General features: G+C 41.5%; 1 protein-coding gene across 9 annotated transcripts in view; it reads right to left on the reverse strand.

The window, feature by feature from the left end:
• Positions 1–24,425, reverse strand: part of PIGN (phosphatidylinositol glycan anchor biosynthesis class N) — a 155,266-nt gene that overhangs the window by 7,130 nt on the left and 123,711 nt on the right. For 4 of the 9 annotated variants that reach the window (XM_034762080.1, XM_034762079.1, XM_034762077.1 and 1 more), the window contains 6 exons: positions 24,040–24,126; positions 20,771–20,826; positions 20,089–20,164; positions 18,330–18,403; positions 13,277–13,319; positions 10,025–10,077 (listed from right to left, as the gene is read on the reverse strand). In XM_034762080.1, the coding sequence (XP_034617971.1) occupies positions 10,025–10,077; positions 13,277–13,319; positions 18,330–18,403; positions 20,089–20,164; positions 20,771–20,826; positions 24,040–24,126 (389 nt within the window). Of the gene's footprint in view, positions 1–9,730; positions 9,751–10,024; positions 10,078–13,276; positions 13,320–18,329; positions 18,404–20,088; positions 20,165–20,770; positions 20,827–24,039; positions 24,127–24,425 lie in introns of those variants that run through there. The other 5 variants (XR_004644637.1, XM_034762081.1, XR_004644636.1 and 2 more) reach the window with 5 other exon arrangements.

A 24,425-nucleotide genomic window follows, 5' to 3' on the forward strand; every position in this document is an offset into this window, starting at 1 on the left:
TACCAAGGTTTCCATTGAGAAGGAAAGTCTACAAACACGGGGCTATGAATACCTGCAGGAGTTGGTCTACCCAAAAGTGATCCAACTTCTACCATACCAATTTTTTTCTATTGCATTTCAATTAAATAAGAGATAATAATTGCCACACTTTATATTGCTCAAAATATGTATAAACGAAAAAAAAAATCAACTAGCACATATAGGACTCAGTGATCAGAGTCCAACTGAGCACCCTACTTTACAAGCCTCATAAAACTGCAGACTGGATCTGTGCAAGCTACCAATCGCACTTACTGTAATTAAAATATAAGGACTTCCTAAAGTGAAATAAACAACAACTCACTGAAGGTTTAGATTGTACAAGGAGCCATTTGTCTCATATTGTTTCTCTGTAAAGAAAATACTCCCCCCATCCTCCGTTTTAGCTAAACAGACACTATACTACATGTTTTTCACTCCTGCTATGCTTCTACCGAGAATGTGCAAATTCAGAAGCTGATAATGTTAAATCTGCTTTGTCAAAGTGCACACGGCATTACTTAACATCCTGGTCAGCACACTTTGGACTCTGCCATTCACAGGAACACTTGCAATATCCAGATAAAATTACTCCCTCTCAGGAGAAACTCCTAACGCTGGCTAATCCGGCTGTCTGTATTATATACTTGTTCTAAGTTTCAGTGTGGCAAAAGAAAGTACTGTAATTAAAAAACAAAACAATCACACACAAAAAGCAAGAAAACAACTTTTCTCAATATTGTAAACTAAAAGCTGAATCCTAGTCCTACCTGCCTCCATGCTGTGGTGCTTGCCAGCACTGGTGGACTGTATGACCCCCTCTGCACCCCAGATATGGGGGGTTACACAAACCCTAAGGGCACAATCCTGTTCAGGGACAGCTCTATAGCACTTAAGTGTTGCCAACGCTGGTGATTTTATCACAAATCTGAGGTGATTTTCTTAAAGCCCTAGCTCCTGGACTCTTGTGATTATGTGAAAATTTTGGCTTTCACGTAAAAGAAAAATGAAAGTTTCCAGCTCTTGCAGAAGCCACATAAAGAAACCCAACATTTACTATTCCAGAAATAATTTTAAAGCCAATTTCAACATTGTGTGGAGCCTGATTCATGATTTCTCAATGCTCAGTGATGGCGATACTGCACGTATGCAGTCACTTTATTCTTCCCTACTGCTCAAAGATTGAGTTAGAGGCTTTGACACACCTGGTTGCTAAGAGATGATGTTGCGGAAGCAGAGGACATAATTCCCTGAACTGACTGATATGTAGCTAAGGAGAAACACTGCACACCACAGACTCTCCAGTCACTCCCAGGTGACAGCTCTGAAATAGAAGACAAGGCACAATCTAACTGAAGGATCCCCGTATCCCTGGTGACCAATAATTAGAGAGGGGTGAAGGAGTGACACACTAATACCCACCTGCCTAAAATATTTTCTACTTTTCATAATATGGGCACTTGGATGCCGAGTGTATCCAATAACTTGGATACCCCTTCTTGCCCAGATGCAGCTTCACGGGCATTATTACAAACTTACTGCAGTAAAATAAATGAGCTCAGCACAAGGAATGGGAGGGACTGGGACATAGAGGGCTGCTTGATGGGGCAGAAAGCTCATTTGTTTGAACTTCCAGGCCTCTAGGAAACTCCCTGAGGACTTGAGAGTGAAGAATAACTCCACCCTCTCCCCCTTTGCTCTGGGATTGACCATCCTCTCCAGCATCAGCTGACTCAGCACAGTCAGTTTAAATGGCAATAAGAGGCAAATACATACTGTCACTTAGCTGCATACACCAGACCAGGACTTGTCTCCAAAGGAACTACTGTCATAAAAAAATGATCTTTTGGGGGGAGGGGGGAGGTTCCTTTCCATCACAAGAGACTGTTAGTTAACATCATTTCTAGGCTACAGATGAAGGACTCTTTCGAAGTTATCTTTGAAATACACACATGACTACTAAATGCAATAGATAAAGTCAAACTACAGTTGCAGGGTATTAGCTGCTTTCTTTTCTCCAGTGCCAGCCCTTTAAAAGATACCAGAGATTGGTTCCTTCGCGCATTTATAAAGAAAGGAAATATACGTAGTACTATATCCATTCCTTGCATGTTGCACTACACTGACTGAATGGCTGTACTTCTTAGCTAAAATAGCAGAGATTTGAAAGAGGAAAAAATCATGCCAGAAATACAGTGCACTGCTCTAGCCAATTAAAAACAATGCTAGTCCAATTGTTATCACATAATGGCACTCTGCCAATATATCTGAGGATATTAGGAACTAGTACTGCAGTGATGCAGAGGCAGCTCTGCTTGGAAAATTAGTTTAATGCTGGGATAATGCTTTTATTTTAAAAAAGGAACAAAAATTCCCAGAGTGAAAGGCAGTATTCAAGCCGTGACAGTGGGGAAGTCCTAATATCTACATGCTAACAAGCCACATCCTTGACTGAGTCTGTGGTTATAATCTATGATTGATAATAGCTAATACAAAATTACTTCATCTGAGCTCAAGGCTAATACAGAAAAAAAAACTGTGGGGTTTTGGGCTTCAGGTGAGATATCCTAGAAGTTAAATATGTGTAAGGGAATAGTATGCAGCGTTGCTGTACAGTAATAGGACAGGATCAAGATGGGGCGATGCTTAGATAAAAGAGATGTCTAGACAGAAGGGTTGGGATGGGAATACAGTTATGGCAATGGAAAGATGGGTAGAGATGTCTGGATGAAAGGCTTAATGAGAATACGGCCAAGGACAATATGATGTAAGGAGGGATCTCTCAATAGAAAGGTGAGTGTCTTGGAATGTGCCTATCAGCGCTGAAGACCAAGGCTGGGGCTGGGCAGAAGTCTAGGTAACAGGGAGGGGCACACAGTTGCCCTGGGAAGTAGAAAGGAGACACTCATCACAACAGGTGCTATCCACCAGTCTGTCTTCTTCTTAATGTCATATAACAGAGGGATGGATAAGGTAAGGGGCGAGAGATAAACAGGGAAATGAGGAAGGAAACAAAAGGTAGAAGAGGAGAGGATATAGACAAGGAGGAAAAAAAGAAAAAAAAAAAAAAAAGAAAAATGGAGAAAACCCATCCTGCTCAGAACAGCGTCAGGCAGCCACAGACAGCATTTTTTCTCGAAAACAGCTGACTCCAGTATCACAGGTAGTAGGAGAGATAAAGCGTAGGCCTTATATAAAAGATACAAAAACTGGAATTTTAATGAAAATAAACCAAATGGTTAGAAAGGGGTGATGTCAGTTTTTTTGTTCATTAAAAGTTTCTACATGACATATTTTTAACATGCGAATGGGAATGACCCAGGTCCTTACTCCAAACCTTGATTGTGGATTCTAAACCTACCACAATTTCAGCTTCTTACCTACTTTGGCCCTTCCACCCACTCACTCCCCCAACCCCAAGAGACCCCCATTTCACATGGAATGAATTGCAAAGGCAGTGTCTGTCACCATAAGCTAGTGATGGTCCGAAGTTCACAAGGGTGCTGCCCTGGTTCTCTTGTTTCAGAGATCTACTGAAAAACAGTCTCCGACTCCTTTCACCAGTTTCCCATTTTAAAACCTTCATTGTAATAATCAGGTCTAGAGTTTTGAATTTCCAAAATTACAACTACTTTACTATGCATACCAGTGAGTGTAGTGCACAGACATCTGCTGAATTTTTTTTTTTTTTACTGAATTGTTAAAAAAACATGAATTCCACTAAAGCAATGGTCTCCAACCTTTTTACGCCCAAGATCACTTTTTGAATACAAGGGCAACGAGGATGTACCCTGCCCCATCCAAGAGGCCCCACCCCTTCCTCAAAGCCCTGCCCCACTCACTCCATTCCCCCCCAACCCTCTGTTGCTTGCACTCCCCCACCCTCACTCACTTTCACCAGGCTGGGGCAGGGGGTTGGGATTCTGGAGGGGGTGTGGGCTCTGGGCTGGGGCTAAGGGGTTTGCAGTGTGGGAGGGGGCTCTAGGCTGAGCCTGGGGCAGGGGGTTGGGGTGCAGGAGGGGGTCTAGGATGTGGGCTGTAGGAGGGAGTTTGGGTGCAGGAGGGTGCTCCGGGCTGGGGCAAAGTGTTGGGGTGCACGAGGGGGTACAGGGTGCTAGCTCTGGAAGGGGGTCTGGGCTGGGACAAGGGGTTGGAGTGCAGGAGGGGTTATGCGGTGCTGACTCTGGGAGAGGGGTCAGAGCTGGGGCTTGGGGTGCAGCAGGGGGCTCGGGGTGCAAAAGAGGGTATGGGGTGCTGGCTCCAGGAGGCAGCTCAGCGCTGAGGGTTGGGGTGCTGGCTCTGGGAGGGAGCTCAGGGTGGGGCTTGGGATGCAGGCTCGGGGAGGGGGCTCAGGGATGGGGTGTGGCCTCCTGCTGGTCAGCACTTAGCTCTGACAGCTCTCACGGCCAATGGGAGCTGCAGGGGCAGTGCTTGCAGGCAGGAGCAGTGCACGAAGGGAGACCCCTGCCCCTCCTCCCCCGGGGCCATGGGGCAGCACTGGCCACTTCCAGGAGTGGAGTGGGGCCAGAATAGGCAGGGAGTCTGCCTTAGCAGAAGCCACAGTGCACCACCGGAGATCCTGATCGACTGGGAGATCCTCTAGGCTCGACCAGTCGATTGCGATCGACCGGTTGGTGACCACTGCACTAAAGCCTCTTCTACAGCTCTTCCATAGATTTAGGACATGTCTACACTATTGCAGGGGGGGATGATCCCAGAGCTGAATGTCTACACCACAGTTAAACAGCCGCAGAACCTGAGCCCTGCAAATCTGACTCAACTGACACTGGCCAGCTGTGGGTGTTTAATTTCAGTGTACACATATATTTGGCTCTACTTGCTTAGGGGTGTGAAAAATCCACATCCCCTGAGTGATGCCGTAAAACCAACCTACCCCCTGGTGTAGACAGTGCTAGGTTGGCGGGAGGGCTTCTCCCGTTGACATAGCTCCCGCCTCTCAGGGAGGTGGAGTACCGAGGCCAATGGGAGAAGCCCTCCCGTCAGCAGAGGCAGTGTCTTTACTGAAGTGTTACAGTGGTGCAACTGCTCCACTGCAGCATTTTAAGTGTAGAACTGCCCTTAGCTACCCTCACAGAGACCTAAAAACAGCTTCCTGCACTGCATCTATGCCCCATGGATTTTGAACCTGCAGCAGGAGAATTTAAATCATATCTATTTCTGTAACTTCTGGCAACCCAGTTTTACTATTGTAAAAACAGGGAGTGGCTGTACAGTGTATCTGTAAAAATTATACATATAAAAAGGGATTTAGTGGTTTATTCTTTTATTCCTATCTAAATAGTCAGCTATTTGTGCATACTGTAGGTGAATGCCTTTTAAACATTAAGACATTCTCATTGCAATTCAAAATAAAAAAATGGAGATGTTCTGTACTCTCTCTGTAAGGCTGTTATTCAATAAATGAGAATCTGTCAGAATAAACTTCACATGTGCACACTGCAGACAGATCAGGATGCAAATACATGAAAGGCACAAAAAGGTTGTAGTTTCCTAGAGGCAGAACTTTAAAAAAAAATGTAAGGAGGGTTCCAATGCACATTATGCAGTTTATGAATATCTCAGAGTTCCTAGGGTGTAGGGTTTAAATAAGCCTTCTTGTGCAGACCATAGAGCCTGTCACAGGAAACTATTGTTAAGAATTCTGTGGCATAGCTTCAAAGTTTTACGTTAGTAAAACCAATAAAAAAACAAACAAACCTATGAACTCCTCCTTGCAAAACAAATTCAAATCACCTTGGATCTGAATATTAAATGAGAGAATGGAAACTTTCTAAAAGACAATAAACAAATAAGGTAGTTGACAGTTTACTGAGCAGGGGGAATCTGTGAAACTGACAATTTACTGAGCATTGTGCCATAGGGATCAATGTGAAGATCTGCTGTCACTTAACATCTTCATTAATGATCTGGAAGAAGGGAGTGAAAAACAGCAGCCTCATTAAATTCACAAATGATACTTAATTGGTAGAGGATGCAAACACCAGTGAGGACAGAGACATTGCAAGGTTAGAAATGTGGATAGGACAAAGATAAAATTATTTGCCATTTGGGAAAATTCAAGCTAATACATATGTAGTTTTTGTGGGGTTCATTAAACCTCAACTAAACTGTTGTGACCTCCACCCTTCATTTAAGATAGCTGTGAGAGACACCTAAGCGGCCTCACCTCAGACAAAGAGGATATATGCCAGTCATCCAGTAATTTGGACTTTTGTGGGTCAGAGTCTGTGCAAGACACAGAAAGACAGAAGCTTAAGCTGAAGACCCAGATAGAGGCAGAATCAGAGGAGGAAAAAAGGCCAACCACACACAGCCTGGAAGGAATACGTGTGGCCCTAAAAGAAGCCTAGAGAGATGTTGTGGGTCAGAATATTGGCTGAGAGAGTTTGGTGCTATGAGCAAGGAAGTGGTATCCTGTGTTTGGTTCCTCCTGTGTTTGGAGAAGCAGGGCTTTGGTATTTTGCTTGATGCAGAATCGATCATCAATTCCTTGTCGCTCTAGGAACAGCCTACAGGTCTCCAAACTTTAACTAGCTGTTCATATCAAAAGGGGTAATATAACCATAGGTACAAAATGGGGAGGGAGGAGAAACGTGGGAAACTGGTGTGATAGTGGCCAGCAAATCAGATATGGATATAGTCTCTGCAATGGGATATGGCAGTAGGAAAGACAAATGCAATTTCAGGCACACACACTTCATCTCTGAAGAAGGATGTAATGCTGTAGTCTCTTTCTATAGAACTCTGGTGAGACCACTCCTGGAATACTGGACTCAGTTCAGGATAGTTCCCTTTCAAAGAGATATAGACAGACTGGAGGGAGATTAGGGAAGACTGAATAGTTTGAGGGTGGTGATTTGACTTGTGAATTAAAATAAAATTCTTGGCAAAACAACAATGTTGATGGGATTGAAGGGAAATATAGTTACAACTATGTTGATGTTCTCCAAATGTACACATACTCTACAAAGGCCACGCTTACTCTCTTCCTGGGGTTTGGCTTTATTGGTAACTCAGATAACAGTGACAGAACATGAACCTCACACAAAGCTTTCTCTCCAAGTTTAGGTGTTCCCTAGGGTCTCCCTGAAGGAGTTCCCCTCTTACAGTCATTCCAACCCCCTTCGGCTTTGGCTACACTCACGCTTCACAGCGCTGCCTTGGCTGATGCAAACACCAGTGAGGACAGAGACATTGCAAGGTTAGAAATGCGGATAGGACAAAGATAAAATTATTTGCCATTTGGGAAAATTCAAGCTAATACATATGTAGTTTTTGTGGGGTTCATTAAACCTCAACTAAACTGTTGTGACCTCCACCCTTCATTTAAGATAGCTGTGAGAGACACCTAAGCGGCCTCACCTCAGACAAAGAGGATATATGCCAGTCATCCAGTAATTTGGCAGCGCTGTGAATCCGCGAGTGTAGTCGCGCTGCCAGCGCTGCGAGAGCCCTCTCGCAGCACTGCAAGTACTCCACCTCTCCGAGGGGAATAGCTTGCAGCGCTGCGAGTGAGCGTGCAGTGCTGCAGGCGCTGATTACACTGGCGCTTTACAGCGCTGCGCTCGGGGGGGGGGTGTTTTTTCACACCCCTGAACGCAGCAAGTGTAGCGCTGTGAATTGCCAGTGTAGCCAAGGCCTTCAATACTCCTAGATTGCTTGCATCTGCTGTAACCTCAGAAGCAATTACTCTGCATTAGAGCTGGTTGGTTTGGAAAAAAAGAAGAGAAATTTTGCAAGCTTTTCTTTGTGTTTGTGCCACAGACAAAGATTACAGGAGAAGCTGATAATGACCCTAACACTCTCCCTTATAAAAGATTCTTGCAACCTTTTTTTTCAGAAGCTCTAATACCTTATTGTTTGCAAAAGGCCTTTGAAATTGACAGGGGGTAAAGCCCTCAGGTTAGAGAAGAGTCTTTTCTTTGTCCCATAAATTTCTATCCAGGTTTTGATGAGATATAAACTATGAAAATCATGATTTTCCTACTCACACTTGCATTTCTCATAAAAATTTGTGCAGCATCCAAATAATAAGTGAACATGGATGTTCCAAGGCTAGGCTCATGCTACTACCAAAGCAGCTGTAGAGGGAGGGATGGGATAAAGTGAGGCAAGATTATCCTCCTCCCCCACCATCCCTGGCAGTCTTCCTGAACCCAACATGTGGACCCTGTGGTCCAACCCTTCTCTGCAATAACTGCTTTCTCCTGCTCATGTATTTATTTTTGTAGTAGCAGAGGTCTATGCTCAGTGCTGAAGATTCAGGGTTCAAAACATCACTGCTGATGCATGGGGGGGCGGGGGGGAGGGGGAGGACTGTTTCAGTTGTACATAATAATTCACCTTTTTTCTTAAAATCCTTAGGAAGTTACATACAAAAAGACTACATTGAAAAAATGTAATTTAGGTTGCAAAGCCAAGCACTCAAAAGTCAGAAAATGCAAATTAAGGTTGCCTGTGCATTCTGCCTCATTGTGTATATTGATACAATCTTTAATTACACAGCCACATAGGATCTTTTCCACAGAACTCTTAACTCACTCATTACACAGGATGTATACACAAAGGGGCAGAATACAGGTTGCATGTAATCAGCTCCCGGATGACACCCCTCACCTCCTGCACCAAAAGTAATCTGGCAGAGCAGATTCAGGCCAAGGGAGGTACAAGAACATGAAACAGCTCTAAATGCTATGCTCTGAAGAGCATAGAAAAAATAAGGTGGTTGACTTTTCATATTTTTGAGAGGTTATTTTTTTTTGCTCAGTCAAACCAATCTGTACTTTTGCTCACTGAATCCTACAAGTCCTATTATGACACTAACATTCTTGTCGCCATAAACAGGGCATCCCTGAGGTCTTTCACATCTCTCTAGAAATTCATTTCTAAGTCCACATGTGAAGTTAAAGGACCAAAGGAAGAGACCATCTACTCAATCATAAATTGAGAACATGAAAGTATGATGGTAAAATACTCTTTCCACTATTTAACCTACTCACACTGGGAACTTTGGAAATGTGGCTAAGAGCAAAGGCTCAAACAGCCTGAAAATAGGTGGGGGGGGGGGGGGAAGAGTCAATATACTTGACACAGCATACAAAATATTAATAGGTCACTGTTGAAACCCTTATTCAAATAAAAGTTGATGTGATAACTGGCAGGGTTTATAATGCAACATAGTTTCTATTAAAGACAGACTAGCAAGCTATTTCCATGATTTACTTAGGTATTTCTAATACTACTTAGGAAATCTACATCTGAAATTTGTACTCTTAATGAAATACTTCCTTCCATTCTGTGTATGCTGGTTTGTTGTTGCAGGAGTGGCCACAAATAAGGCTCTGTGGCCCCTACGCTGCACTGGAGTCTATGCTGGGGAGACTAGCATAGATCACAAAGGAGGACTGGGGGGGAGGTGGGGAGGGGGAAGAGTGTCTATATTAGTTAGAGCCCTGATTTTTGTGACAAAAACTGTGACTTACTTTTCTTCTCCATGAAAAGCCATGGTATTTGTCATCCTTTCCAGCATGATTCCTGCATAAATTTGGATCTATAGATGTACAATGTAGGCGTGTATGGGGTTTTAAATAGTTGCCAACTATTAAATGATTTTAAACAATTTTTATTGTAAAATAAAAGATTTGACTTCTCATAATTTCCAACAATAAACAATAAGAGTAATTTAAAAATTGTGTGCCATGCCTCTTCTACCTAAAAAAAAAAATTATATTTTTTGCCATGCTAAATCCATGAATTTCCCCACTTTTAGTCATGACAGCCAATGAATATTAAACATGAGTTCTAGGATGATGACATTACTAGAAGTGGAGAAAACAGCAATGAAACACTTGCTTTGGGGGAGAAGGGCAAGCAGTTGGAAAGAATTACAGGAACACTTACAGATAAATAATAACTGACCAATCTTTGGCACCTACCAACCTGAGGCTATCCTTTTAAGAAAGCACTGGAGGCAGATATACTGTACCTTGTTCCGATATCCAGCCAGCTTCCATAATCTTTAACCAAAAAGAAGAAGTGCTGTGAAATAAGAAAATAATGTTGTTTAGTATATAAACATTGCACAACTTGAAAGACAAGACTAAAACCAATGTTTTCAGGTTGTTTACTCCAGGTTTCTAACTTTTCAAGTGGAACAAGGGCAAGACCTTTCAAGTAATGTTTATTTGGACTAAACTAAACAATATTCTAGGAGCCAATGGAATCAAACACAAACAGCTAAAGAGGAACAAAGGCTGACTAGTTCTATCAAGATGTGCTCTGAAAAGCACAAAGGATTTCTAATAGAGAGCATTCTTCAAGAGAAGCCGCCCCCAAACAACTTTATTGTTTGGAACACTGGTTCTCAAATTTGGCAGTGACCTTAGGATAGGCTGCATAGCTGTTTTATAGGGACTCTAGCACAGATATTGTGTATGACCTGGGGTAACTCAGTCTCTCTCTGTGCCTCAGTTCTTCATCTGCAAGATGGGAATAATAGTACTTCCCTATCTCACAGGTATGTTGTGAGGATAAATTACACTAAAGAGTGCAAGGTGCTCAGCTACTATGATAATTGAAGCCATATAACTATGTAAAATAGATTTTTAAAAAAAATTTGTCCTAATTTACAGAACACCTCCATAAAGCAAACAGGTGATTTAATTAGCATAAGCAGATACTCAGCAGGGAGGGAGGGAGGACTGTGCAACTCATAATTTTTCATTTTATAGATATCTATATCTATCTATCTATCTATCTATACACACACACACACACACACACACACACACACAAAATGCTCTTCGTTTTTTTAATATGTGAAATTATCAATTTTACATGGATTGAATGTCAATATTTTCCCACCCATGGCCATCACTACCAAATTTAAATAATTAACCCTTACTATACATTGCATTGTGGGGGATTTGGGTGAAACAACAAGGATTCTGGGATGGAGCCTAAAGGGACCTGGGATATAGAGTAACGGAAGAAAAAGTGTGTGTCATGTTGGGGGTCACAGGTGAAAATGTTTGAGAAGCTCTGTTTTACAACACAGAGAATGTGTATATTTGTCCGCTGTGAGATACACAAATACCTCAGTCCGTCTGACTTTCCCCACCCACACCTAGTGTGATGTCACCCTGTTCTTTACTTTTTACCCCTAAGCAAAATAAGAGCCAGGAGAAAAACCAAGATCCTCCCAACCCTCTATGAAGCAACAGAAAAAAAACTTGCTCTGACTCCTCCTTCTTGCTCCCCCCGCCCCACAGAGTGGCTAAAGAGTTTCATCCCAGTGCCTGATTCACACAGTTACCAAGCCCTGGCTGCCTGGTCTCCCCTTTTCCTACCAGTTAGACTGTCCTGTGTGACCTGTCCTTCCCTAATGACTCTCACGCTAGAGATACAAGTTTGGAAATGGCAGCATGGAGAAGTGGGTCATGTCCTGTCAGTGAAGGCGGTGCAAGATTCATCAGAAGCAGAGATTTAGGGGAGGTAAGGACTAGCTTCGCCTCCCAGTGACCAGAACTCCTCTTTCCCATCTCTCACACACAACAATCTTTAGTGACCAACAAAAAACTTTAGCAATTAGCTGATGTACACCTTAGGTTAAACTAGTTTCTTAAAGATTATTTCAGACAGAAATCGGGGCAGAAGATTAAAATCAGAGACTTCACCATCTGAAAAGAAGCATTTAAAGCTGGTGGGTTTAGTACAGCAAACCTTTAAAAAAATAAACTCAAAAGCTACTTTAAATTTTTAACAACTGTTCATATTTTAAAATCTTTCATGAGAGAGAACAACAGAATAATGATTCTCGATACTCTCCCTGAAGCGAGGTATGTAAGGAACTCAATGCATTTAAAGGATCACCCTGAAAATCTGCTGTATTTATACTGTATTTATAATGCAAGTTTAGCAAATAACTCCTTATTCAAATAAGTACGTTCAACTCTTTTGACTTCTTAGAATTTGGATGCTACCACTACTAACTATGTGGTCAAACACCATTCTGGGTATATGCAGACAAATGAACTTGCGCCTGCAAGGTTCACCGAGTAATATCACAACAAAGAAAAGATTCCACACAGTGGCTGCATTAAGTGTTTGGTGAGAATAAGAACCATTACCCATTTCACTTCATTTTTGTTTCTATAGTCATCTTCTTTGTTTCATAAATATATACATGTGTATATGTATATACATAGACCACACACACAATGTCTGCATGTGTTTATTAATATTTTAATTCTTTTCCTACTGAAATTATTAAATAAAAAAACCAGTTTATAATAAATCTAGTGAAAACTGGATAAAAATACTTCTAGGACTTCTAGGATCCAGCCTGCTTGTTACTCTAAGATCAAACTACACATGCTGATGTCTTGTATCTGCTATTTCTCTTATATCTTCTTAAACCACACTGCAATGTGAAATGACATAACACAAACAGCAGGTTTTGTCACTTTGAAGTATATCTTCCAAAACAGAATGTGGGAAGTGAGAGCAAAAATAGTACAACTCCCTGCCTACTGCTTTGAGCGTGTTTCCATTCCAGTCATGGTATAATATAGCAATGCACTGCTTTGTCGAAGGCACTTTTTGGGGAATTAATTGTGTCACTTTACATTTATAAAGGTTTTTTTTTTTTTTTTTTTAAAGATGTCTCTATTTAAATGATTTTGACCATGAGTCTACAATTGGCTGGGGTGAATTTTCCCCACTGCCTCACACAAAGGATACAATTACTCTACAAAAGATACCTCTCATATATTTTCCAGCCCTTCGCTGATAATTCTGACAACAGGTTTGAAAAATCAGTTCAGTGTCTGACACATCTCTCTCTCTCGTTTTTTTTCTGGCAGCAGGCAAGAAACTGCTGAAAAATTATCTAGACCAGGCACCCAGGTAAATCTGGCATTCCCTTGTGCTTTCATACTTTTAATTTGAACATTTGATTTGCAATACATTAAAAACCAGGAATACTATGTTTAAAACAGCAGAGTGACGAAATGAAGTATAAAAGAATTACACCTCTTAAGAAGCATTCCTTACATGACATACAAAGCATGAAGATGGGGATTTTTATCTGTAAATTATACCAGGAATTTGATTCAGTTCACTGCCCTAGTTCTAAAAACTTTGAAGTCTGAAACTAATTCAGATATCTTTTGATTGAATTAGCTGAGCACTCTGCTTTCTTGATCTTATTTGTAAAGCATGTCCAATGGTAGCTTACCAAAGCCATAAGGTCTGAAATTACAAGAACGATGAGGAAAAGGCTGCAAAAAAGGAGAGACCATAATTCTTAACTCATAGCCACAGACACAATTACAAAGTTATTAGAACCCCAAGTATAAATATGAATTAATATACTATATGATTTCTTGCAGCTGGCTTTTTCATTCTCTGAGAGATATGTTTCCAATGCACTTCATGGGAGAAGTTAACACACAAAACAAGGCTGATATGCCTAACATGTTTGGAACATATAATTTTATCATGATGCTTTGAAAAGAGACTTATTCATTAATGTAATTACAGTTTCACAATAGGGCACCCCAAAAGTGAGTTATTTACCAGCAACCCTGAGTGGCTTGTCAAATGATAAGTGCTGCTATTTTAGAAGAAAATTAAAAACAGTTTAAAAATCATGGCATCTGTAATTGTGTATACCATGAATGCACAGTGGGTGACATCCACTCCTTGCAGCACAAGGCCTATGCACCACTTCAAACCCTCAGAGTAGGAAGGCTTGGAATCTCCAGAAGGATTCAAGAATGACAAAAATGCTTGTGAGCATAAAATTATCTTGAATATTCTTCAAAAAGAGCTGATCGAATCTGTGCTGACAAACCAGTCTTACTGGGTGGACAGCTGCTAAATGAGATTACATGAGCCGCTCCTCCAGCTCCTTGACTGACAGAGTAAAAGTGCTCCAGAAGTTGCCAAAAGCTTTGGGAGAGTGCTCCTAAATCCCTTGAATGCACAAAAACCCAGGAGTGTGAACCTACAGTATGTAGGATTACTTTTGGAAAAGTAGATTTCAGTAAGTAAAATGACTAAGAGGGAGGAAATAGAGCTAATAAAGCTTTTTCATTTTCTTCATATTTTACTCTGTACATTAAGTTTTTGAAGTAGTAGATCACATGAAAGCAGTTATTAATGACTGGCTTGTCAGTTAATGGCATTAGAGCAATGCTGCAAAGAGCTGACCCACTAGCAGGCAGGTCATTAACTGTAATAGTTTAATTTATACAGCATTATCATTATAAAATGTAATCAATCAAACTTCATTAGAAAACATTATATCATAGTGCTCTGCAAGCATATGCTAGTGGGCCCTAAAAACTGATTTATCCCTTTGAGAAAATTGAATTTAGTGCTATATTTTCTAGCACTTTCTTGATAAATCAATTATGCTTCATTAGTTAATAAAGATGTGGCAAATTCACTATTTTCTGATTCGTCTACAAGCATCTTTTCCATTGGAAACTTAGTATTGATTTAAATAGCCAGCGATGTCACAATTTTCCAATATCTAGCAAGCGCTGAGCTAAGGTACCACATTGACGGGAGATGTATAAGAGCCTACACAGACAGAATATTCTCATGAAGAGCATGAAGTATGCTTCCAACTATTAGCAGAGAGACTGAGAAGCTATTCATGTGACTAGCAAAAAACTCGCCTCTTGACAGGTACAAACATACCTACCTTGAATGCAGCAAGGATTTCATAAAAGAAGAACAATGCTAATCTCAGTGCTCTCTTTTCAAAAAGAGAAAGTTAAAAGAACACTATTCCGGTTGCAAAGTCAAGCCCTTGGAAGTTAGGAAATGCCAGAATTAAGATTGCCTGTGGAACTTTAATTCACCCCCTTTGTGCATATGCATTCTGACACAGTCTTTAATTAAATGATCACAAGCTTTTTTTCCCATAGAACTTATGTCCCATTTAATGCAGAGGATGGACCTATTCAGGGGAGTATTAGGATTGTGTTGCAAAGGGGGCTGTTGTCATATCAGAAGCTGGAAGGCATATTGTGAATGAAGCAGGGGGTGGCAGAAAGAGAAAGGATAGTCTCATGATTCAGGCAGTTAAATGTGGATCTGGAGAACTGGATTCTCGCCCTTCCACCGCCACCGAGTTCCTGTGTGAGGCTGGGCAAGTCACGTAAACCCGACTTTTCACAAGTCGTCACTAACTGCATGTTCTGCATTTTTTGGGTTCCCAACTTGAGACTCTGATGTCTGATTTGCAGAAGTGCTGAGCACTCACACCTGCAAATTGAGGAAGTAAAATCTGTGCTTTGAGTATATAATGGTAAGTACTCAGAAAAATCACATCTTCTTTGTTTCAGACTGAGCACTCAAAAAGAGTGGAAATGTTTTACCTTAATAATCGCCATACCTCAGCTCTCCATCTGTAAAACGGGGATAATAATGCCCTCTCACCTTACGCGAGTGTTGTAGAGATTGACTGATTAATGTTTGTGAAGATACTATAACGATAAGCTCCATAGAAAAGCCCTTGAGGATATTAATAATTCTCTTTTCAGGGCAAGGTTGGAATAATACGCAGTAAAATAAGGCCTGGGACCACAAACTGAACAGGCAGGGGTCCTGTGGAAAAAATACCATGTGAAATGTATTTAAAGATTATATAAGAATGCATACACACACAGGGGGTGATTAAAGTTGCACATGCAACCTTAGTTCTGATATTTTCTAACTTCTGAGGGCTTGATTTTGCAATCTTACTAGTGTTCTTTTAATGTAACTTTTTGTGTGTAATTCCTTACACAGGGTCATTGGCAGGGTTGGAACCTTTATCCACCACACAGACCACTACCACTTGAGCTAATGGAGTAACTGCTAGTAGTAGGTTGATATCATCTATGTTAGCCAGCACTATAGTGGGTGAGACATATGGATTTCACATATATTTGCTGACAACAGAGGAATGGTGAGACTCAGGAATCTGGGTTTCCATTCCAGGCTCTGGAGGGGAGTGTGCTCTAGTGGGCACAGACTTCTGCCTGTCCCTCACATATGTCTCACCCACTATAGTGCTGGCTAACATAGAGGATATCAACGTACTACTAGCAGTCGCCTAGGGCACCAGGATTTGGGGGGGTGGCAATTCGGCAGCAGGGAGTCCTTCCGCACTCCGGGTCTTCGGCGGCAATTCTGCGGTGGGTCCTTCACTCGCTCCAGGACCCACCGTCAAAGTGCTCCGAAGACCAGGAGCGCGGAATTGCCAATGACGACCGGGAGTGCGGAAGGACCCCCCGCCTAGGGCGCCAAAAACCCTGGCGCCGCTCCTGTCTGCTGTTCTGTCTCTTACCCATCCGGGCTCCTCATCCAAGGCCTGGTCCACACTAACCCCCCACTTCGGACTAAGGTACGCAAATTCAGCTACGTTAATAACGTAGCTGAATTCGAAGTACCTTAGTCCGAACTTACCGCGGGTCCAGACGCAGCAGGGAGGCTCCCCCGTCGATGCCACGTACTCCTCTCGCTGAGCTGGAGTACCGGCGTCAACGGCAAGCACTTCCGGGATCGATTTATCGCGTCTAGACAAGATGCGATAAATCGATCCCAGAAGATCGATCTCTTACATCCGGACCAGGAAGTAAGTATAGACGTACCCCTAGTCCCATTTTCCTTGCCTACCCAGTCCCAGTTTCCTCTTCTAAGGCTTCTCATTCCAGTTCAGTCTCCTTGCCAAGTGTGTATTAGTCTTCCCCTCTGGGTTTCTGTTCGGGTCCCAATCTCTACCCTGACTTAGGGAGGATAAGTGTCATGACTGGAATATTGGTATAGAGGAATATAGCTTGTGCAGGAAGGACAGGCAGAGTAAGAAGGGGGGAGATGTTGCAGAAGGAATATATAAGCTGTCAACTCCCAACGTCTCCTCCTTCCCACACCCAGTCCCAGTTCTGCCCTGCCAGTTCCCAGTCCGATCTCCCCTCCCTCTCCACTGGCTCCCAATCCTTGTCTCTCTCCTCAGGCTCCTCATCCAATTTCAATCTCCCCTTCCCTCCCCACACACTCTCTCCTGGGCTCCTTGTCCCAGGCTCTTCATTGAGCCAGTCTCAGTTCTCCCCCAACACCCACCTCGTTGTTAAATCATTCTATTTCCCCCTTCTGCCCCCATCCTCCCACTGGTTCCTAGTCCCAGCCTCCTTGTTCAGCTAGTTGTAGTCTTCCCCACCCCTCCCAGCCACTCGCCCAATCTCCGTGCTCAGCCCCCAGTCTGCTGGCTCCCAGTCGGTTCACAGTTTCCTCTCCTGCTCCCAGTCCCAATCTCCTTGCCCCACCAGTCCCAGTCTTCCCTCTCCCTCAGCTCCCAGTTTCCTTGCCCAGTTGGTCCCAGTCTTGTTTCTCTCTCCAACACCCATTTCAGTTCCAGTCTCAGCAGTCTCCTTGTCTCAATCTACTCCTTTCCCTCCCCGCATCTGGCTTTTCTCCCTTCTGCAATTGAACTAGACGTCTTTCTCCGCCATTCTGCTCTCAGTGACCCCAAATCCATAATGAAAGTGTCTGGTCAAAGACTTTAAAAAAATGCAGTTTGTGGTAAGGTCAGTGCTACAAAGTTTTAATTTAGCTGGCTTGTACATACAGACGCTCCCCGGGTTACACAAACCCGCACTTACGGAAAAAGTTCCGTAAGTTCCGTAAGCTTTGGGGGGGGGGGGGGGGGGGGGAAGGGGGGGGGGGGCAGAGGGGCGTAATTGTCGGGTATACGTCCCCGACTTACGGAAAATTCGACTTCCGTTCCATAACGTCTTGCGTAATGCTTGCATAAGTCGGGGAGCGTCTGTATATTTTAAATAAACAATATTTGTACTATATGGAGAGACGCAATTTAAAATATGAAATTCTAATTTAAATATTGCTTACTTTTTCTACATTAAGACAAAAGTTTGTTTGTTTGTATCTTTTGTGTTTTAAATGCAGAAAACTAAATGTTTGATCATTCATACTGGGCCAAACTTTAAAATCCACCATAATTTTATACTCATTTGTTACTGAGGCAAATTCCCACTGAAGTTAAGGAAGTTTCAGCCTGTGTAAGGAGTGAGCAAAAAGTGAGCTAAGTCATCAGAGTGGCTCATTGGTTAGTTAAGTTTGAGATCTGATAAATCCAAATTATTTCAAAGTGAGTGAACTGGTGTACAAATGAAGTCTGATTCAGGGTATTTCACATCCTTACTAATTATACTGTTTGGCTGATTTCCATAATCAAACCCACTCCATCTACTGCAGTAATATAACATTTGCTGTACCTTTTAGAAGATAACTGGGTTGTGACTTGAACAGCTTCAAAAGCACATGACACAAGAACAAAAGGGATTACAATCTGTTTAAAACATAAATTGCATTATGGTTTAGAGCAACATTTGTACAACAGCCTATCAGAACACCACTAATGGTCATGGAAACATTTTCCAGCTTTTCAAATTGCCATTATGGGACGCTTCATTGTAGCACATGTTATAAAAATAAAATATTGGCAAAGAAAGGGTGAAAACTCATTTGGCAGAGAATATTCTTAGTAAACTGATACAAAATCTATGGCCATGGCCTACCTGAAGTGAAAAACTATGAGGTACCATGAAACTCAATGATTAAAACATATTAATGATCCTTGTTTCAGCTGATCCAGTCTAGCATTCATGATAAATATTTGAGCAATGCTGTAACACATAGAATTTGCAATATTTTACATGGTAGTTCCTGGAACTCCCAGTGTGAAAGGGTGATTTCAGCCCATGCACAAATGCCTGGATGTGGCAAGAACTGAGCCAAAAAAAGAATAAATACTTCACTCACTGTCCTCCAAGAAGACACAACTAAATCAACCTGCACAACTTAATGAATTAAAAAAAAAATAACCTCTGAAATGTGTGCACTGCATTTTCTTTTTTTTAGAACTGACCCACACTTCTTCAAGGCTAGAAGTACACAAAGAATCCACCTTTTAAAGACTGAACCTGCCATTTCCCAGCTCCTGCCTTTACAGCTGTTGGAAAGTACAGGTTGGGATGCAGATGTGGTCACATCTGGGGCAGAAAGGCAGCTGCAGTTCTGCTAATGGTAAATACTGCCCAGCATCCAGCAGGTTTGGATTCAACAAAGCCCTGGACCAGACTCTGGTTGCTCCTCCAACCAAGTTTTCTCCTTGGGAAAAGAGGTGGCAGTGTGAACATATCACTGACTTAATAAAAAAAATTAATGGAGATATCCCATCTCCTAGAACTGGAAGGGACCTTGAAAGGTCAAGGAGTCCAGCCCCCTGCCTTCACTAGCAGGACCAAGTACTGATTTTGCCCCAGATCCCCAAGTGGCCCCCTCAAGGATTAAACTCACAACGCTGGGTTTAGCAGGCCAATGCTCAAACCACTGAGCTATCCCTCCCCCCATGCTTTAGGCATAATCTAGCAGCAGTTGTCTGCCCTGCTGTCCCTTAGTGCTGTCTAATGATTTCTGCCCTAGATGTCATCAGAGAAGCACTCCTAAAACTTATCTTCAAACAGGGAATGACAGCATGGGCAGGGAAATGGGAAGTGCAATCTTTAAAAGACTATTTAATTTGTTTATTTAAAAAAAAAAAAAAACACATACAGTTTGCAAAAATGACAATAGTAAAAAAAAAATCAATACATTTCTATTTAATACAATCTGGATGGATGGATGGAGATAATATATATTTCCCGCACTTTCATTTGGGTATTATAAACAATGGGGAAAATGTAATGTTTTAAGTTATTTAACATCTGTTCAATGTTTAAAATTCCTATTTAAATATAATAAAATATATTTATCATGTGTCAGTCATGTATTCTGTATACTGAAGTCAAACACCCTTTACGGGTTTTATTTTCAGAAATTCTGTAGAAGCAGATAGTTGCACACAGGATAAAATGGGTTAATGAATCTCAAAAACATATATATTCTGTAAATTGAAAAAGAATTCCTGCATGCATGATGTATTACTCATTAATCCGTTCTTTGAGAGAACTGCACAAAGATGCAATTACTAACCTTCCACACCAGCAAGCTTCCCATTATAAAGGGATTGAACACAGTCAGGAAGCAATAGATAGAGGCTGGGTCAAAACTAGAGAACCATGAAAATAATAAAATAAAAATTATTAAAATATATCTTTGCAAACAGTATTTTCTATAAAAAAGCAGAACATTTCATTTTTTCTGCTAATAAGAAATTTTAGATTTTGTTCAAAATATGAGCATGCAAGCCACTATTGTTCAATTACTATTGTCCAAGCCCAAGTACAGTATTACTTAGCCTATGTATCTCATAGATTCATAGATTCTAGGACTGGAAGGGACCTCGAGAGGTCATCGAGTCCAGTCCCCTGCCCTCATGGCAGGACAAATACTGTCTCAGCTTTTTCTTTCTCTGTGATTATTTACAGCCCAATTTTCCAGGGTGCAGAGCTCTTCCTCAGGACTGAGTGCTGTCAACACTAACTAACAACAACTAATAATAGGAGTTAAGGCAACTCAGTATCTTGCAGGACTGGTCCCTTACACCAAATACCATAAAAAATAAGACTTAAATACAACCACCACTAGATTATTACACTATTCTTATTATTTTGCTTATGTTGGACTGTTCTGCGAGGCATGTACTATTTGAGTATTTTTTCTACTGTCTTCTCTTTTGAACTCAACTTCTCTCAACAGCATCAATAAGATTTACCTGTTAACAGAAGCTATATTTCCAGTACCAAAAAAAGCCGTCACGATGAAGAAAACCTAAATATGGCTAAGGAAAATCCAACACAAAAGTTACATAAAAAATCAAATAAAAACAACATGCTGAAAATTTCTTTTTCAATACCTGCGAATCCAGCACTATGAGAAGCTCATTTACTATTGTTATAGTTTTACATTACATTTAAAAGTATGAAATCAGATATCCTTGCCTGACTGAATTTTCAGATCCTGACTAAGTCAATTCTGACAGAGGGGAGCTCATGTGCAAATCAGATTAGTGACTGGTCTGCCCTAAACCCGTCTGAGAGACCTAGGGAGTCAGCATTTTTTCTTGTTCAACTTGTGAAGTGGATACACTTCTTCATAACAATACAGTCACACATTCAAACGTATGTACTTTTGTACATTTTAATGTGAGCGCTGCCCATATATCAATGTATACACATTTGTCTTTGTTGGGGAATTAGCTGTGGTTGTTGGTCTTAAAAATAAGACTAAATATTGCCAGCCTACCCTTCCACACTTTCATTGTCCAAATACCGCAGCCCATCCATTATCCCATTGCTGCCCCTTACCTGCCTTTCTTCCTTTCTGCACATTCCACAAATATAGAGACAAGAGAGGTGGGGACAAAACCCTGATCTGATGGAATCTGTGTAACTAAAAGGGTCTAAGGCATATTCTTTTCATACAGGTAAAACCTAGCTGCTACACAACCCCATGGGAGGGCAAGGATGGAAGGCTCCTACCTCCCCTTAGTGGTGAGGCCAAGGGCCAATATCGTCTCTCATACCTCTTTAATCTGGCCACAGTTCCAGCAACCCTCCCCGCACTGTGAAGTGGGAAGGTAATGAAAAGGGACTCCTGCCTCCAGGGTTCCCTAGGGGAGAAGGCAGGGGCTGGCATGGCCTCTCCTGACTCTGTCATGGAGTATTTAAATATCTCAGTATAAAAATTTCAATATTAACTTTTCAATAGGGTCTTCAAGAATTTACAAGCAAATTTTTGGAAGGAATACGTGAGAACAAATAAAGAAATTCATAGCATCTAACTCCCAAAAGAATCACATTATTTCAGGTTTAGTAATCTAACAATATTGCAGAATTCTTCCAGTTCAGATTTACAACAGCTCCAGTTCTCTAATAAAACAGGAAAAAGCCCAATGGGCTGGGTTGCCGCCTAATCAAGATGCTAAGCATATGCAATCTGAATCTCCTTCTGGAAGATCAGGCTAACAAAGGCCTGAGGCTCCTCAATACAGGCCAACTCTCAAGCCCTAATTGGGAATCTCGATATGTTCTTTTAATTTAAAATAGTTTCATGGTAGCAATATTACAGTTCAAGTTGAGAAGTCGTTTCTTTCTTCACCATAATATAGTCATTGATAATATTCTAAAGTAAAAAAAAAAAAAAACCCTTTTGAACTGAAATTCATTGTACTTGGTCTCAATAAAAAGGTGAACATTTTATTGAAACTGAACAAAATATATTCAGTTTGTTCAGTGTGCCAAAGGAAATACTACATTTGAGCTTTAAAAACTGTTCAATATTTTTTTGCTTAAAAAAAGAAAAACTTATTTTTAAATTTCAAATATGGCACGAGGCCAGGGCTAAATACCCCATTAATTTTGCTAAATTTTAAACGTTTTGTTAAGAAATAGCAAAGCTGTAAATGAAAAAGATAACCTTACTGTACAGTAAATAAAGTTGCTTTTAAGGTACCCACCTAAATCATATTCAGGTTCAGGATGCTCTCTGAACCCAGAAAACCATTTGCTCATTCTTTCCTTAGCTCTGATTTTCCTCCACAAGAACAGCATCAGACCTCCTGGACTTTCTTCTGTGCCCCTGGTGTTCTACAACAATGGCACTCACAGCCGTACACAAGTTATGCATAGGGCATACCACTGGCAGTGGAGAGGAGCAGCAGCACTGGCCGCCCCACTGCTACTCAGGTTTGGTCCCGCCAGTCCTCCAGTGTGACAGGGGAGCTGTGGTGCCAAACCAGAGTAGTGTTGTGAGCCCCTCGTGCATGGAGGCCACAACACTCAGTTTTGGCCCCACGGCCCCTTTGTCACAACAGAGGAGCTACAGGGCCAAATCTGAGTGGGCACACTGGGCAGTGGGGCTGCCAACACTGCTCCTCCTAACCACCAGCTCCTGCACCAGGGCTCCCTCTCAGTGGCCTGTCCAGACTTGCCTAACTTCCAGCAGCCCATGTCCCCTCTCAGAGATGGGAAGTGACACTACATTTGGGCAGGTCAAGCTGGAAGGTAGGGGCTGAGAATTTGGTAGTAAGGTGCAGTTTCAACAGCTGCAGCGGGGATGGCTCCACAGGGATTGATGGTGTGTACAATGGGAAACATTTGTTTTGGGGCACTCCATTCTATGAATTTAAACTTTGTATAATCTGGGAGTTTGGTTCACCCTCCTCAGACTGGTGCCTACAAATTAAAGTGCTGTGTACTCCGTAGAGCACAAACCAAAGCTCAGGAATCAGGCTGCCAAACTTGCCAAGTTCCTTCTAATGTTATAAAAAGTATGGTGGGGTCCTAACTCTTTCTTTCTTCCTCCCTCAGCCCCACCCACTACAATAAACCCATTTCCCCCACGCTAATTCTTCCTAGAAAACCCTCTAATCTTTCTTGTAATTGACAAACTCACTACAGTGGATGCTAAATCTCCCACACCTCCCCCCAGCCCAGTGACTATCATATTCTCTCACAGCTACCCAGTAAATAAAAAAAAAAGAGAAAGGAGATTATTAGAAACAATTTAGTTTTAGGAATGTTTAGTGTCTGAAGGATCCGGCCCTATGTTTGCTTATCATCTCATCCACCAGAGTCAATTTGTATAATATAATATAATATAATATAATATAATATAATATAATATAATATAATATAATATAATATAAAAACAGGAATAATTTTAGCATAAACCTTTCTTAAGGAACAAAAAAAGGAGTTTCAGGTGGGTACAGATTGAACCAGCCTGAACATCAGCAGATCAACTGAGAGATTAGCCTGGTATTTTGAACAAAAGCCTTTAAAAGAAATCCTTCTTTTAAAAGAAAAGACCTTCTAAAAATCTTTAAAAGAGGCTGTTTGTATATGAATTCAGCAGTAACCCAAGCAAGTGTGCTAAATACAGTACATTCTGAAATTGATCATTGTGCCACTGGCCAATCTTTTCACTGGAATCTAAATTACTATGTCATAATCACTGCTTCCAAACAAGGCAAAAGGATACAAAGAAAAAAGACCTGCGGATGTCATCCAGGTGGAGTTGCCGAAACTGAGTTATATCAGTAGTATAGGAGAAGTTGAGAGCAGCAAGCTGTGAAGATAGCAAGAAGAAATCAATACATGATGTCAGGTGGTTCACTTTGATACTAAGAATATATTTTAGTTGATTCAATGAGAAATTAACTCACTTCCCCATCAACAGACAGATCCATTTGTGATGAAGCCTGTAAACTTTTCCTATAGTTTTCTTATACTTTAATGACTCTGCCAGAAAGATACGGTATAAGTAGAGTGATCATTGATTAAATGAACCCAGCAGAGCGTCTGATGCTGTCTTTGGTAAGAAATAACTCCCCTACCTTTGGTTTACTATTTTGCTCCCTTTTCTTT

The sequence above is a fragment of the Trachemys scripta genome, chromosome 2 (assembly GCF_013100865.1).
Source record: "Trachemys scripta elegans isolate TJP31775 chromosome 2, CAS_Tse_1.0, whole genome shotgun sequence".
Lineage (NCBI taxonomy): Eukaryota > Metazoa > Chordata > Testudines > Emydidae > Trachemys > Trachemys scripta.